The sequence below is a fragment of the Ambystoma mexicanum genome, chromosome 3p (genome assembly GCF_040938575.1).
Source record: "Ambystoma mexicanum isolate Mex_15411 chromosome 3p, UKY_AmexF1_1, whole genome shotgun sequence".
Taxonomy (NCBI): domain Eukaryota; kingdom Metazoa; phylum Chordata; class Amphibia; order Caudata; family Ambystomatidae; genus Ambystoma; species Ambystoma mexicanum.
The window spans coordinates 106135330-106150438 of NC_090925.1; the positions used below are offsets into that span (position 1 = coordinate 106135330).

At 50.3% G+C, this 15109-nt stretch overlaps 1 protein-coding gene across 2 annotated transcripts in view; it reads right to left on the bottom strand.

The window, feature by feature from the left end:
- The window catches only part of LOC138580131 (zinc finger protein 300-like), a 558246-nt gene that overhangs the window by 53585 nt on the left and 489552 nt on the right, over positions 1–15109 (bottom strand). For both annotated transcript variants that reach the window (XM_069650435.1, XM_069650434.1), the window contains exon 8: positions 11969–12055. In XM_069650435.1, coding sequence (XP_069506536.1) covers positions 11969–12055 — 87 coding nt within the window. The remainder of the gene's footprint in view (positions 1–11968; positions 12056–15109) is intronic.

The window sequence follows — 15109 nt, forward strand, 5'->3', positions numbered from 1 at the left end:
GTGAGTAGCTGGACGGTCCTCGCAGTGTGTTCGACGGCGAGATCCCTCGTCCTTGAGCGGATGAGCCAGTCGTCCAGGTAGGGGTAGACGTGAATCCCCTGTAGGCGCAGCCGCGCCGCCACTGGTGCTAGGCACTTGGTAAAGACCCTGGGGGCCGACTTCAATCCGAACGGCAGTGCTCTGAATTGGTAGTGGCGTCCCTGGACGACGAACCTGAGGAACTTTCGGTGACTTTTGAGGATGGGAACGTAGAAGTATGCATCCTCCAGGTCCAACGACGATAGAAAGTCGCCTTCCCCCAGCTGTCCCAGTACGTGCTGGAGGGTGACCATCCTGAACTTTTGTGATCTGATGTATTTGTTCAACTGACGAGGAAGTACCTTGAGTACACCCCGGAGCCCCGGAGCCTTTTCGGGACAAGCTCGATGGCGCCTTTCCTGAGCATCGCCCGTACTTCCAACAGCAGTTGCGGGACGTGATTTTCCTTCCTGGCCACAGGTGGAACGTGAGGGCACTTCTTCAGGAATTCGATAGAGTGTCCTCTTGCCAGGGTATCCAGCACCCAACTGTCGGTGGAGATGGACTTCCACACGCCGACGAAATTCGTCAGCCGGCCTCCCACCGGGGTGCTTCGGTGGGGGCCCCCCCGAGACCACGGCCGGTTCAGTCCTGCTTGGAGGTGGTGGCCTTGCCGCCCTGGCCACCTTGCCGACGGCGGCGAGGCGCTCCCTGCTTGCCGCGACCCCTGTAGGCCTCCTGAGACGAGGAGCGTGCCGTCTGGCGGTAGGACGACGAGCCACCGCTGGATCCCTTGGAGGCACCCTGTCTGCCTCCGGAGCTCCGAAAGGGCCGTCGTTGCTGAAGGGCTCCTAGGGCGCGGGCCGTCTCCGTGTCCGTTTTTATGGCTTGGAGGGACTCGTCCACCGCCTTACCTAACAAGTTGCTGCCGTCGAACAGCATGTCCAACACCCTGGTCTGGACGTCCTGATGGAAGTCGGTCGCCCGGAGCCAACCCCGTCGTCGTAGGCAAACACCGTTGCCCAGCTGGCGGAACCCGGTATCGGCAATATCGGTTGCCACCGTTATGGCTTGGTCCGACGCCACCTCGCCCTCTTGCAGTATTTCCAGGGCCTCGGACCTCTTGTCATCCGGCAGGAAGTCCAATATGGGGGCCAGCTTAAACCAGAGCTCCCTGTCGTAACGGGCCACGATCGCCAGGGCGTTGGCCGCTTTGATCGTCGTCGCCGCCGACGAAATGACCCGCCGCCCCATGGCGTCCAACTTCTTTCCCTCGACGTCCGGCGGGGAATTAGACGTCGAGGCTCCTGACCCTGCCGCTTTCTTCTTCGCCGCCGCCGAGACGACCGAGTCTGGCGTTGGCTGGGCCCTGAGGCACAGGGGAGCGGTATCGGGGACCCGGTACTTCTTCTCGTATCGGTCCCGTTTGGCTGGTGCCGTGGAGGGGTTTTTGAGAACCGACAGGCCCTCCTCCCAGATGTCATCGATTAGGGGCACCGCGATGACCGTCTTACCCTTGGCCTCCCAGCGCTGATAGAGGAAACCTTCCTTTTTCTGCTCCTCCGGGCAGAGCTGGAACAATTCGGACGCCCTGGCGATCATGGCGTGGAATGAGCCAATCTCGTCGGGCGGCGAGGCCCGCGCGACGGGAGACCCGTTCCGTCGTCGTCGCCCTCAGAACCCGTCGTCGAGCCCAACGCTCCGTCATCTCCCGACTCGTGGGAGGATGAGGAGGGAACTGTAGGCCTTACGGGGGCGAGCGGAGGAGAGGGTTGGGTCCTCCGTCGTTTGTTCTGAGGACTTCCCGACGGGCCAGGTTGCGGGTCCTCCGGCCTGGGCCGTGGGAATCTCGTCCTTATCTCAGAGCATAAGGACTGGATGGCAGACAAAATGGCCGCCGAGCCATCCTGAGGACTAGGATCCGGCTGCGCCGGAAGGGAAGGCCGCTCTTCCTCACCATCCTCGTCTTCCTCGGTTATCTCCCGAGGATCTTCCTGACGGGATCGAACCTTCTCGAATTGGACTTCGAGGTTCCTCACGGCCTCGGTCAGTTCCTCCCCCGAGGCTGACTCCGAGCTCGAGGAGGGCACCGTGCCCCCCCTCGCTTCTTCCATCATGGCGGCCACGACGATGGGCTGAAAAGAGGATTCCCTCCTTGGCGGCAGGAAAACTCTAGTCCCGGAGGCAGTCTCCGCTGGCGGTATCTCTGCCGGCTTAGCAAGAGTCGCCGTGATAGCCTCGATAGAGGCCTTCGCCTGCTGGGTAGGGGCCTTCACCACCTTAGGTGCGTCCCGGGCCTTCTCCTTCGGGGGAGGGGCGACGCCTCGCTCCCCCTCTTCCGAGATCGGACGGGGCTTCTCCCGAAGCTTACCCGGGGTCTCGGACTTTCTCTTCCCCGAACCGGAGCGTTGGCTCGTGGTTGACGGTGCCGGGGAAGGTGCGCCCTGCCTGGCGACCGAAGAGCCCGACCTTTCGGCGCTCCCGGAGCCAGCGGACTCGCGGCGCTTGGCCTGGTGTTGGGCCCCCGTTGCCGGTGCGCCCGCACAGGACTTAGAAGCCCGCTCGGACCCTTTCTTCTTCTTCTCACCCGTCGAGCCCTTCTCCAACCAGCTTGCGAAACGGGATCGACGGTCCCTCATGGTCTGCTCCGACAAGTTCTTGCAGAACTGGCAGTCCTTCTCTACATGAGTCTTGTCCCCATGAAGACAGTAGAGGCATCGCAAATGTTCGTCTTCCTTAAACACATTCTGCAGCCCGCATCCAGGGCAGCTGCGAAACAGCTTGGGTCCGGGCGACGAACTCGCATCCTGGGCCATCTCGAAGTAGGCCGTGAATCTTCTGGAATCCTCCAAGAAGTTGATTCGACGAAATCTTCACCCTTGAGGGGTGTAGGAAAATCCCGCAACGGGTAGTCGTTAACGGGAGTAGGAACGGTGGAGCTTGAGGCTCGATTAACCGAAAAAAGTGAAAATTCACCTGAAAAAGCGCGAAACACGCAGTAAAAGCTCGAGAGCTAAGCACGAGGACTCCCAACACTTGAACGTGCGGTAAAAATCTGAAGATTGCTGCCAGAGGCGGGGCTTAGGTAGAGGGCAGTCATTGGCTGTGGTCAGTATGACGCAGAGATCAGTGATTGGTTACTACTAGGAAAGACAGATCAGAAACGAAACCGATACTGATTTTTTCTTTACCGAGGATTCCCAGCCTGACGACGGGGAATATTCATGAGCATGTGAATCCATGCCAGACCCCATGCTGGAGAAAGGCGAGTTCATGCCCCTTACCCTACTTGAGGAATGTCTGGGGATGAGGGATATTTCACCCTTTAGGTACCTGCAACTGAAGGGAATTTTGCTGAAGCCGTGTTGGGGATGCAAGGGGGTGTAATCTGCGCTGGAAGCTCCCTTCTTTTGAGAAAATGTTACTGCAGGTGACGGGCATGAAGGGGCAGATATCCAGGATGTATGGGGAACTGAGAAGGGGTGAACCCGTTGGTATACTGCCAGAACGTGTGAAGTGGGCCAAAGACCTGGGAATCGACTTGTCCGATCAGATGTGGGGCACGATATATGCAGGAGGGTTACGAAGTCCATGCTATCCCTACTGTATCAAATGCAGGTATTTAAACCGATCCATAGGTGGCACTACCTGCCTGTTAGGCAAGATTGTATGCAGTACCCTTTGGGGGCACTACAACAACCCTGACTACCAGGTAATAGGAAACCCAACGTTTGGTATAAGCTTGTACTACACAGTTTTGGTAGCGTGTTGAGCAGCCAGACTTATCTCAAGAGGGGTCAATGTGAGCTGTAGGTGAGTTAGAGATTCACAGTGACAAGTATTCAAATAAACTCTTACAGACAAGGTTTCATTAATAAACAATTCTTAAATTTATCAGTCAGTTAGTTAGAGTAAGTCTTCTTCAGAAGGGAGCAATACAATAGTAACACTCAAATATACTTCACAAAATACACACTCTTAATAATTCTAAATCAGTAAGTACCCTTTTGGGATGGCCCACAGACACAACCTACACTCTCGGGTGACTTCAACAGCTAGGGTGCTGGGGGACATTAATATATCACTGTTGTATTTAGAGTCATTTAAGAGTAAGTCAAAGGAAAAAGGTTATTAGAACATACAAGAGACCACAAATATTCTTAAGCAGGCAAATACTTTCAGATCCCTCAATAAGAGTCATTCAGTAGAACAGGCTAAGCCAAAGTCAATGGGCAAAAGTCTAGATGAGCTGAAGCACTTCCTTGCAGGTAATTAAGAAACATCTTTGCACAATGTTTTTAGAAGTCTTTGAAGAAAAAGAAGAATCAATGTAGGGCCACAAGCCGTTACACTTGTGAGCAGTAGAAAATGCAAGCAACTCTACATCAAGAGGTAAGTTCTCTCAGACATTTTACAGTACCTTCGTATTGAAGAAAAAGTGCAGCAGATGACTTCTGTTCCTGAGCAGCTCTGCAGATCTCACTGTTCCTGGGCCTCAGTAGTGGGGACAAGAGGGAGAACTTCTGGGGAATCCTGCACTGCAATTGGAGGTTCACGGCTCTCAACTGGCAATCTTCAAATCGGTGGCTGTTCGGTGTTTCAGCTCCTTGCGTCTAGCGTAAATAGCAACACCGCGGTTCCTGGCTGTCGAGATGGGCTTTCCTTCCTTCTGGGGTCCCGCACTCTGTTGAGGGGGCTCAGGCTCGGTCAGTCCTGCTTCCTGGGAGTCTGGAGGATCTTAAAAGCAACGCACACAATCTGGTGTTCCTCTCCCTGGCATTTCAGTTTCCAGCAGCAACTCTGGAAAGTCAACCAGCTCCGAGAGAATATCCAGGTGGCTTACTGTTTTGGAGTTCATTGGTCCCACCAACTCAAGGGGAGAAGTCGTCCTTGCAGGGGCTTCTCGATCAATACGAATTTGGAGTTTCAGCACAGCAGCAGGGCTTCACCGGGCAAACCAACGGTCCAGGAGTTGCAGCAGGCGTCCTCTTCAAGTTCTTCTTCGGTTCTTTCATCCAGTGGTCGACTCTGCCTTCCAAGTCAAAAGCCTCGCCTTTTATTCAGTTCCCTCCCATTCATTCCAGCCCAGCTGTCAGTCACCCAGCAGGGTGGCTGTACTTGCCAGAAAGTCAGCCGGCCAATCACTACAGAGTGCATTTGGGTCTCCTAGGAGACTAAGCACACAGAGTTTCGGGCACCTCCCTAACTTCCTGCCCACCCCAGACACCCTGGTTTGGCACGCAGAGTAAATCTAAAGAAGGACCTTTCCACAAAGAAATGGTGAAAAAAGAAGACCAGGGCCATGTTGATAAATAAAAATGGCACCCTTGGGTGCTTTACTGCAGCTACGAACGCAGCCCGCAGTAAATGCACACCACAGTAGTTAAAAGTAAACCACTGCCACCAGCCATTCAGTGAGGAAAGTGTAACATTAAAAATGTTATATGAGAAGCTAGACAAAGGGGATACTAGCTAACCCCTCCAGCACCCTATTGTAAGATAGTGTGTGTTGAGTCTAGAAATGTACAAATGTAAGTAATGTCAATTTCACTTTACTGCTCTTGCAAACAGTAGTTAATCCCAGAGAATGTATTTAAACCATGGGCAATCTGAAAGACTTCCCTGTGCCACTGCACTGAAGGTGCTGGGTGACACAATGTAAAAGATGATGCCTTTGGAGTTTGTAAGGCTCCATAACCAAAAGAACCACAAAGTTCAGAAATCACATTAAAATACATGAGAGTGGGAAAACAAATGTCTCACTCTCTCCAGGTAAAAAAATCAAGTCCTCAAAATCCAGCAAAGTTGCTGGGGATCTCTAAGGTGGGGGGGAATTAGCACATTTTTGAGAATTCTCTCTAACAACGCCCACGACACTAGCAGAGATGTATGGGGTGGGGGAGGAGGGTGGATTCATGCTGCTGGTACTGTAAAAAGCCAAATTGTGACTACTATCGTATGTGGTGGAGCTGCTCCCATAATTCAGACTTACTGGAAGGAGGTACTAGGATGGCTGAAGGACCTGGATGGGGACCAGAGACCAATGGAGCCAAGCTTGCTGCTGTTCGGGGTACGGGAAAGGGAGGAGGATCATATGATTCAACTATCTGGTGGCGGTAATAAGTTGTGTGGCGCAACATTGGAAAGGAGGGAATGTGCCTAGTAAACGTGAATGAGCACAAAAGGAAAAATCCATATATGATATGGAATACCTGACACACCTGTTAGATGTGACACGTACAGATATTGAGGGGACTTGGCTGCCTTTCTTTAAAAAGTATGGTTGATAACCTGCCTTGGAAAAATGGAAAAGTGGTAGATGACCTTACTGGTCAGGGTGGAGATGAAAGGAGAGGCAGTGACAGTGCATCTTGGAGGGTGGGTGAGGGGCAGGGGGGATGATTATGAGAATGTAATGTTGATTAGTGTGGTTAAAGCACTGATGTGTTTCATAAATGATAATAAAAGTAGAATTTTCCCAAAACAAAATGGGCCTTTTCTAGGAAAGTCGAAACTGGACGTCTATCGCAGTGCGCTTATGTCAACTTAAAATGCCTTTAACTTGTTCTGTCTCTGCACGCACACCCCCTTGTGGTGTTTTACCTGCTTGTGCTTCCTATGTGCCCGTTTCTGTGTGAACCATCCCCCTCTGGTGCTCCTGTGGTGCACGGCTCTGGGCTGCGCTTCTCTTTCCTCTCTCACTCTCCCCTCTCTCTCCACACCCTCTATGGTGCTCTCAGCTTCTTCCATCCTCTCAAACTGCTACTCTATCTCCTATCCCTCTCACTAAGTCAGGAAGCAAAAAGGTCAGAAGCGATATCCTGGTCCTCAACCCAGGCCTCCCTATCGCCGATATCGAAATCAGCGCTTTCTCCAGACAGACTCTCACCAACATACTCTTTGTCGTTCCCTCTCCAGACCTATGGAACCCTCATATGGTCTCTGTTCTCTCCTTTTTCCTCCTCTCCCATTAATGGTGGTATCTGGTGGGAGGTCCTCTTGGCCCCCTTCCAATCCTCCAAGACAATCATCAATGTGTATCTAAATCATACCGTTATGGTCCAGGGTTCTCAGCTCAACCTCCTCCTCGATTGGCGTCTCCCGTGTCTTATCAACTTCCTCCCTTCTCCTGCTACCCCTTCTAACACCTCTCTGGTTCCTCTTCCACCGCTTCTCTGGCACTCACCTCCTCCTCTGCTCTTGGGCCGTTCTACTGCCTCTACTGGATGTCCCCACTCCTGCACCCCACCCCCGAGGTCTTTCATACGTGGCAACCTGCTCCACGTCGCTACTCTCAACTCTCGCTCTGCTCTCAAACACTCCTTTGACATCTGCCACCTCCTCGAAGACCTTGACCTGGATGTCCTCACTCTCACCGAGACATGGTTCATGGCCAGCTCTGTCACAAGTTTTGACACTCTCCTCCCTGAGGGCTACAAGATCCTCTCTGAGCCCAAAACCAACCGGCCCGCAGGTGGTAGTGGCCCTCTTCTTTCCAGAGTGGGTCCCTGCTTCTGTCATCCCTTTGCAGGCCTATGCCTCCTTTGAATGCCTGATCTGCAGGCTCTCTATCACTCCGGGCCCCACTCTGACTGTAGTCACCTGACCAGGTCACCTTCTTCCTCTCTTCTCTCCTTACCTCGACCGCCCAACTTCTCCTCTGAGAAGTTAACATCCACCTGAATGCTTTTAATCCCTCCTCTGGGCTCTTCCGCAACCTTTGTGACTCCCTTTCCCTTTCCATTCTACCCGCTGGTCCGACACACTCTGCCAGACACACCTTGGATGTTCACATCTCCTCAGACATCCCCCTCTCTAACCCTCTCACCACACCTCTCTCTTCAACTGACCACATTCTGCTCTCCTCTCACCTGAAACTTCTTGTCCCTCAAGCAAAACCTACCCCAGCACTGCCACCCTCCTTCTCTGTCATTCGGCCCATGAAGCGAGTGACAGTGGACGCCTTTGCCTCTACTTTCTCTGTTTACCCAACTCCTACAGCTGACTCACACTGCAACACAGCCCTCTCTACCCTGCATCTTGCTACCTCCAACACTCTGGACACCCTTGCCCCGTCATGAGAATCTGTCTGAAGACTGCCTGCCTACCTCCTAGTGCAACTCTTGGTACGACTCTGCCTCGCCGCTCTGAAAAGCAAGAGCAGGTTGGATGAGAGGAAATGGAAGGCTTTGGGTGCATCCTCTGGCAACCTAGCCTGCTGCCTGCTTCAAAGGCAATATAGACTCTATGTCCTCTCTAAGAAGAGAATCCATATCCAAGCCCGGGTCTCTGCAGCCTCTAACAACACAGTCGAACAATTTAAAACGTGCATGGAACTGACCAATCCTACTGCAGTCTCCACCTCTCCCCCTACCTCCCAGGCCCTCTGCACAGATCTGTCCTCTCATTTCGCCACATCCTGTCCTCGCTTTCCTCTTCCGCTCCCTCTACCTCTCTCAGGCCCCCTTCGGCTGCCTCTCCCTTGCCCCTCTTGCTTTTTTCTCCTGCTCTCTGACAACGTTATGTTTCTAGACAAGTTCAATCTATGAAAGGGTCGTCCAAACAAGCGCTCTCCTGCTCTTCCAGAACCATCAAGGACCACTTCTGCAATCACTCCTTCACCACCAAATCTTTCTCCCCTCTCCTCAAGCACTCCCTTTTTCACCCCCTCCTAAAAAATCCTTCTGCTGATCCTACCTGTCTGGCAAACTATCGCCCGATTTCTATCACTCCTTTCCTGGGCAAACTCCTGGAAAAGCTGGCCATCTCCCAGCTTACTCTCCACTCTGAATCTGTTGGTTGTCCCCATTTGTGGTCTTCCTCCTCTGAAACGTCCCCTATTTTCATCATCGCCTTTAGTGAAGGTCTGTTCTCTGTATATCTTGTGGCTGTATACATCTTGTAGGAGATGCTTAGGTTGCAGTGCCTTGCTGCTCTGGTCCTCTGTGGGCCACTTTCTTTTACCCACATAAACCCTTCCTTTCATAAGGCCTAGGTTTGGAGCAGCTTTGGCATATGGGATTTATGTGCCATCAATGGAATCCTTCGTTTGTAAGGTTCTCAGAGTATTGGGGGCATGCTGACATTATTTTGGGACCCTTTTTGCAAACCCAGTGCCAAATCTCTCTGCACCTGCTGGCACTATTTTTGTCTGTGCCATAATTTTCAGTACCTGTTTATTGCTCTGGCTCCTGCGTTATGGTACTTTTCATGCAAAGTCTTTTGCAGCATGTTTTTTGGGTCCTATAAACCATAAAGCGCCTGAATTAAACTTAAACATGGCTGGTACTCTGACCCATTTTTGTGCTTTTAGAGCATGCATGTCTTTGGATGATACAGTATTAATTGATGCAGATTTGTGCACACCATGCTATCCCTTCTCCTGGGCCTTTCTGGTGTTCCCATTGGAGATTAGGTGTGACTGAAGGTGCCTTGTGTCTAACCTGAGTCGGTCTCTTGTACTTGACTGCACCTGGAGCCTGTAGGCTTGTCTCTGCTTTAGAAGTCCCTTTGGATGCTTCCTCCTCAGGGCCTTTGTTAGGGAGAATTCTGATTTCTGTGCTAATTCCCTTCAACCTTAGAGACCCCCAGCTCTTTTGCTGGACTTTAGGACTTTTTAATTTTAATCCTGGAGTGAGAGAGACCTTTTTCTCACTCTCTCATGTATTTTGATCTGATTTGGATTTTCTTTGTTTTTGGTGTCTGACAAACTCCATAGGCATCTACTTTGTGCATGGTTAGACACAGCACCATCAGTGCAGTGTCACAGAGAAATCCTTTAGTCCTTACTTACCTTTTCTCTTCTGTAGGTCCAGCACACACCATCTTATGTGGAGTGCTGGGGGGTTACTTAGTAGCCCCTTTTCCTACTTACTCATGTAACATTTTGTATGTTACCCTCACTACTTTAAATGGCTGGTGACAGTGGTTTAATTTTCGTACCATTGTGCTTTTCTACCGCAGGCTGAATCCTCAGCTGCAGTTTAGCACCCATGGGTGACCATTTTGTCAAAATGTCCCGGTCTACTTTTTTGCAATTCGTTTAGGAGGTCTTTTGTTAATTTTGCCTTTGGCGGGGTTCTGTACTGAAACCCGCCTCTGGCTCCACTGTGTCTGGAAGGGCAGGAAGAGAGGGAGGTGCCCGAAACTTCTTCTGTCCTTAGTCTCCTTGGTAACCTGAATGCACCCAGTCATGATTGGCTGGCTGGCTGTCCTTCTAGGAGAGCCACCCTGCTGTATGAGTGACAGCTAGGCTGTGAGAGAAACCTGCATAAAAGACGAGGCTTCTTGAACTGAAGACACTGGACGAAACATTAAAGGAATCGTGAAGAGAAGCTTGCTGCATCCTCTTGGACCATTGAAGTGCCCGTTGTAGACCTGCTGCTGTGTTAAAACTGCTTTTCCTAATCGACATGAGAAGCTCCGGGATCGAAGATCTTCCCCAACTGGCTGTACTTCTTTGCTGCTGCTGGAACCGAGAGCCAGGGGTCGAGAAAGCCATAGTTGAGTGCAACGCCAGTGGTGTTATTTGCTTGTAGCTGAAACCGCAGAGTGCTGCTGAACTGAAAAGAGCCCGTAGCTGTCGCTGACCTCCGAACTGCTGTGCAGGAGTCCTCCAGACGTCCTCCCTCTTGTCCCCACGACTGAGGCCCAGGAAGACAGGAACTGCAAGTCTGCAACCAGAAAAGAAGGCAGCTGGATCCTCTTCTTCTAACCTCAGGTAATGTTCTGACTAAGAGGTACTTACTTCTTTGTAGCTTGTTTGTCTCAGTTGAGATTCACAGTAGCTCCCTTTCTAGAGTTAGAGAGAAGTATATTTTTTATTGTTGCACATTGCTCTTTTTAAAGAAGGCTTATTTAAAACTGACCGTTAAATAAATAATTATTTTACTAGAAAAACTTGAGTGTAAGTGCTATTTGGATACTTGTATGTGTGGATTTCGATGCTACAGCTTTACAGCTCACATATACCCCTCTTGAGATAAGTCTGGCTGCTCAGTCACACTACCAAGTTGTGTAGTACAGACCTATACCAATAGGTGGGTTACCGAATACCAAGAGGACAAGACTGGTGTAGTCTTCCATAGGGTTACTGCATACAATCTTGTCCAACAGCCTTCCACTTCACAGTTATATTCAACTCTTCGCGTTTTGGTTTGAAATCTGTTCAGGTCACTTGCCTTGAGCTTTTTTGACAATTTTCCTTTCAAGGCAGGTACAGTGATCTTTGGGATGGCCTGGACAAGGTCCATCTTTCCAGTTTCATCAGTCTTACACTAAATCTTGTGCAGCCTTATTCTATAAGTGTCCCGCAGCAGCCGCCAAATGTTAGGGTGGTTTCTCTCAGTCCTCTCTTCAGGGGTTGGGAGACTCTCACTCACAGCTAGTTAACAGGTTTTCCCTTTTTCACCAAGTAGGAGCAGTGGCCGACCAGTTATGGCCATCGCTTACGAGGGAAGCATTGTGGTTAGAGATACAGCACAACATAGTTGCTCTCTCTGAGGCATTAATGAGACTAAGACATCAGCCTGTTTGACCAGCTTTGGGAAGGGACACACGCACCCAAAATATAGGGCTGGAATATTCATTCTAACAAACTATCCAGGGGCCCCAATTAATGCCTTAGATTAATACAATTAAAGCTGTATTTAATTATTGCCATCTGCATGCCCTCGGGTTCAGTATACAGACATTTGAAATATATATAAAGGATTTTAATAAGAAAAGGATCAAGGAGCAGTTAAGCATGTGAAGAGCAATTACCCACACTTGTTCATCTACACAAGCATTTAAACAAAGACCCAGGTTTTCTCAAGCAACTGGTTTACAGGTTAAGAGCAGATACTTCGGTCTATGCTTATTAATGGCCTATGGGTCTTACGATCTGGTGTAAGAAATCTAAAGGCAGCATAAGGTAGTATGAAATTAATCTTCAGGGGATAGAACTCACCAGGTGCCGCTCTTTCTGGCTCGGACTCCTTCTCAGAAGGTGGGTCTTCATCAAGTAGAATAATCAAAGGTGGGACAAGCGGTCCTGCTGCAGAACAAAAAGAAAAACATGTACGAATAAATGCATCATTCCATGAGCATGTATCAAGTGGCATGATCATTAAATGGGTCAGGTATAGGAATTGGGTACAACAGGTATTGGTATCCGGGACTTTCCACAATTATGTGAACAGTACGTTATGGAGGAGTGTCCTTCACTCCATCACCCGCTTGTTCCTTTTCACTCAGTGTAACTCATGGAGGCAAATCAGAGCGAACACCCAAATATGCTCATGTTTTCTGATCACGTAATACTACAGGCTTTCTTTGAAACTAGGACATGTGGGTACTATTCCCCACTCTTTTGGCCAGCGTCAAGACTTTCCTCCTATGACTGGGGCATAAGGATCGCTCATCAAGAATGCTTATTCAAATAATTCTGGACACCCCAAATGATGCTCAAATTGGGACATTTACCTCAATGCAGAGTGGTCGCTATCGAACAAGGAGAAACACAATAATAGAGTAATACAGAATAGACGTGTATGTTTATAGTCATTGGCATTGCGCCCACAGCAAACGGAACTGCCTTCTAGTGCTGGTGGAACTACGAAAGGAGGAAGGGACCAAAAAGAAATCAAAGCGAAAGGAGAAAAGAGGCAGGAAAGGGATTGGGTAAAAGTGGCAAAGAAATTAAGAAAGAAAATATCAATCGCAATTGCTTTCCTCGACTGCATGATGCAAAGGCTTTGATGTGGGGGCAGAGAGATCCAGAGGTGCGGCCCCAAGATAGAGAAGTGCCTACCAGTGAGATAGTTGGCTTCAACAGAGTCATGTGGAGGTCATGTCGCAGCAGTTAGAGAGCAGAAGGGAGCCAGTCCATGGATGCTCTCCAAGACAATTGGAAATGTGAGATATTTTCTTTTTTTCTTTTTTTTTTAAACAACTTTATTTTTGAATCGAACGCTTACAGATAAACAAGACATTACACTTTCAATCCATTATTAACCAAATTCAGTACCTGTCTTGTGTTCGTACCGTTCAGTTCGTTGAAATTCCCTTTGCCTTCAAGGATTTTCAATTCCCCCCCCCAACTCTTTCCCCCAACCTCCCTCCCCTTGCCCACCCAGCTTTAACCACAACTTTGTGATACAGATTTCAACAGGTATGAGTTCTTTCGCTGACGATTGAGTCAGTATCTTCTTTTCATCTGGTGGAGCTCAGATGAAATGTGTGTTCCGGAGAAGATGAGGTTTGAAGAATTGGGATTCTCTATCCCGCACCAGTTCATGGAAGGGGGTCCAGACAGTCAAGAATTTTAGTTATTTTCCGGTACTAAGAGCACATATCTTCTCCGTGGCCATTACTCCCCAAACCTTGATCCACCACCATGCTGATGTCGGGCCCACTTCGGTTTTCCAGTTCAGTGATAGGGTCATTCTTGCCACTGATAACAGATGGGTGATGAGGGTAGCTGTCGCTCCTGTCATAGCATATTTTCCCTCTATGGGGACCCCTAATAGAATTGTTTTCGGGGACAGTGGTAGTTCAACTCCAGTGATGTCTTTTATGTGGCTTAATGTTTCCTTCCAGTAGGACACAGCTTTAGGACATGTTCACCACATGTGGAATAGGTCTGCCCTCTCACCGCAGTTCCTCCAGCAGTTTGGGGAGTATGACTGAGATTTTATGTGTGCGTTTCGGGGACATATACCATCTAAGACACAGTTTGTAAGCCGATTCCTTAATCGTGGTGCATCTAGAAGTGCTGTGTGCCCGTGTTCATATTTTATTCCATTCCTTGTCTGTTAGCGGCTCTTGCATGTCCCTTTCCCAGTTCAGTTTGTATGGGAGGCTGTCTGTCGATTGTTCTTTGGAGAGCAGTCTGTAGAGTCTGGTAACCAGTGCCTTAAGCGGCACTAAAAATGAGACGTGGCTCATCAAGGGGGCATGGCCTAACGACAGGGGTCCCGCTGGCCTGTTAGGCCACGCCCCCCTGACGAGCCTCGGCTCAATGGGCTACTGGCACCTCTACCAGGCAGCCTTTTGTAGAGATCAGCACCTTCTCTCTACCCTTGGGGGAGAGGGTGTTGATCTCTGCATTTATTTTCTATAGGCTTGCCTGGCAGGGGATAGCGCCTCGCCTATTCAGCCTTAAAGGTGGCACTGCCCCTCGCCAGCTGGGGAGGGACAGCGTCACCATTGAGGCTGAAAGGGTGAGGCCGGTGGAAGCAGAGGCCTTTTTCCTAAAGACTGAAACTCCTGCGAATCTGCGGGAGCTTTGGTATTTAGAAAGCAAGGCCTCTGCTTCCAGCGGTCTCATGTTTTCTCCATAATGGTGCCGCCAGCCCACGGGCATCTCTTGCTTAAAGGGATGCCTCGTAGGCGCGGCGCCACCATTATGGCTGAAAGGCATTTTTTCTGAAGCCTGAAGCTCTCGCGCACGAGCGAGAGCTTCAGGCTGTAGAAAAAAAAGCCTTTTCGTGTAGTGGCCGGGGCTGGCAGGGGACATTAGTGGGCGCCGGCAGGGCCCTGCCTCAAAACAAAATTTTGGATCCAGCCGGGGCCCAGCCACGGCAGGCTCCGACCCACTTAAAGCCCTGCTGGTAGCCCCCTTTGCAGCTTGACCCTCCTGAAGGGAGATGCAGATGACGGTGTTCTTGTGCCCGTGCTCTTCACCGTTGGATGGGTTATCCAGTGTCTAATTTGTGCGCATCTATAGCGCTCCTTTTCCCCCATGTTGAATTTCTGCTGACAGTCTGTGAAGAGCAGTGGGGAACCATCTTTGTACATGTCCCTCAGGGTCAGGGTCTCGGCACCCAACCATCCCGCCCAATATTTTCTCCTGAGACCCGGGTGAAGTCTGAGTTGTGTGTCAGCGGCGTGTATGGCCCCAAGCCGCATGGGATACCTTTCTTTTTTCGGGCTTTGTCCCAGCTTTGCAGCGACCATTTCGTCGTTTCTAAAAGCGCCCCCCCCCACCCCTCGATTTTCCCCTTTCAGGCTCAACAAGGTTATCAGAGGGATTGATGAGGATGACTGCTCAATTCTACACCATCCCTTGTGATTCTCCGGCTTTGCCCACCTCAGCATTGGCACCAGC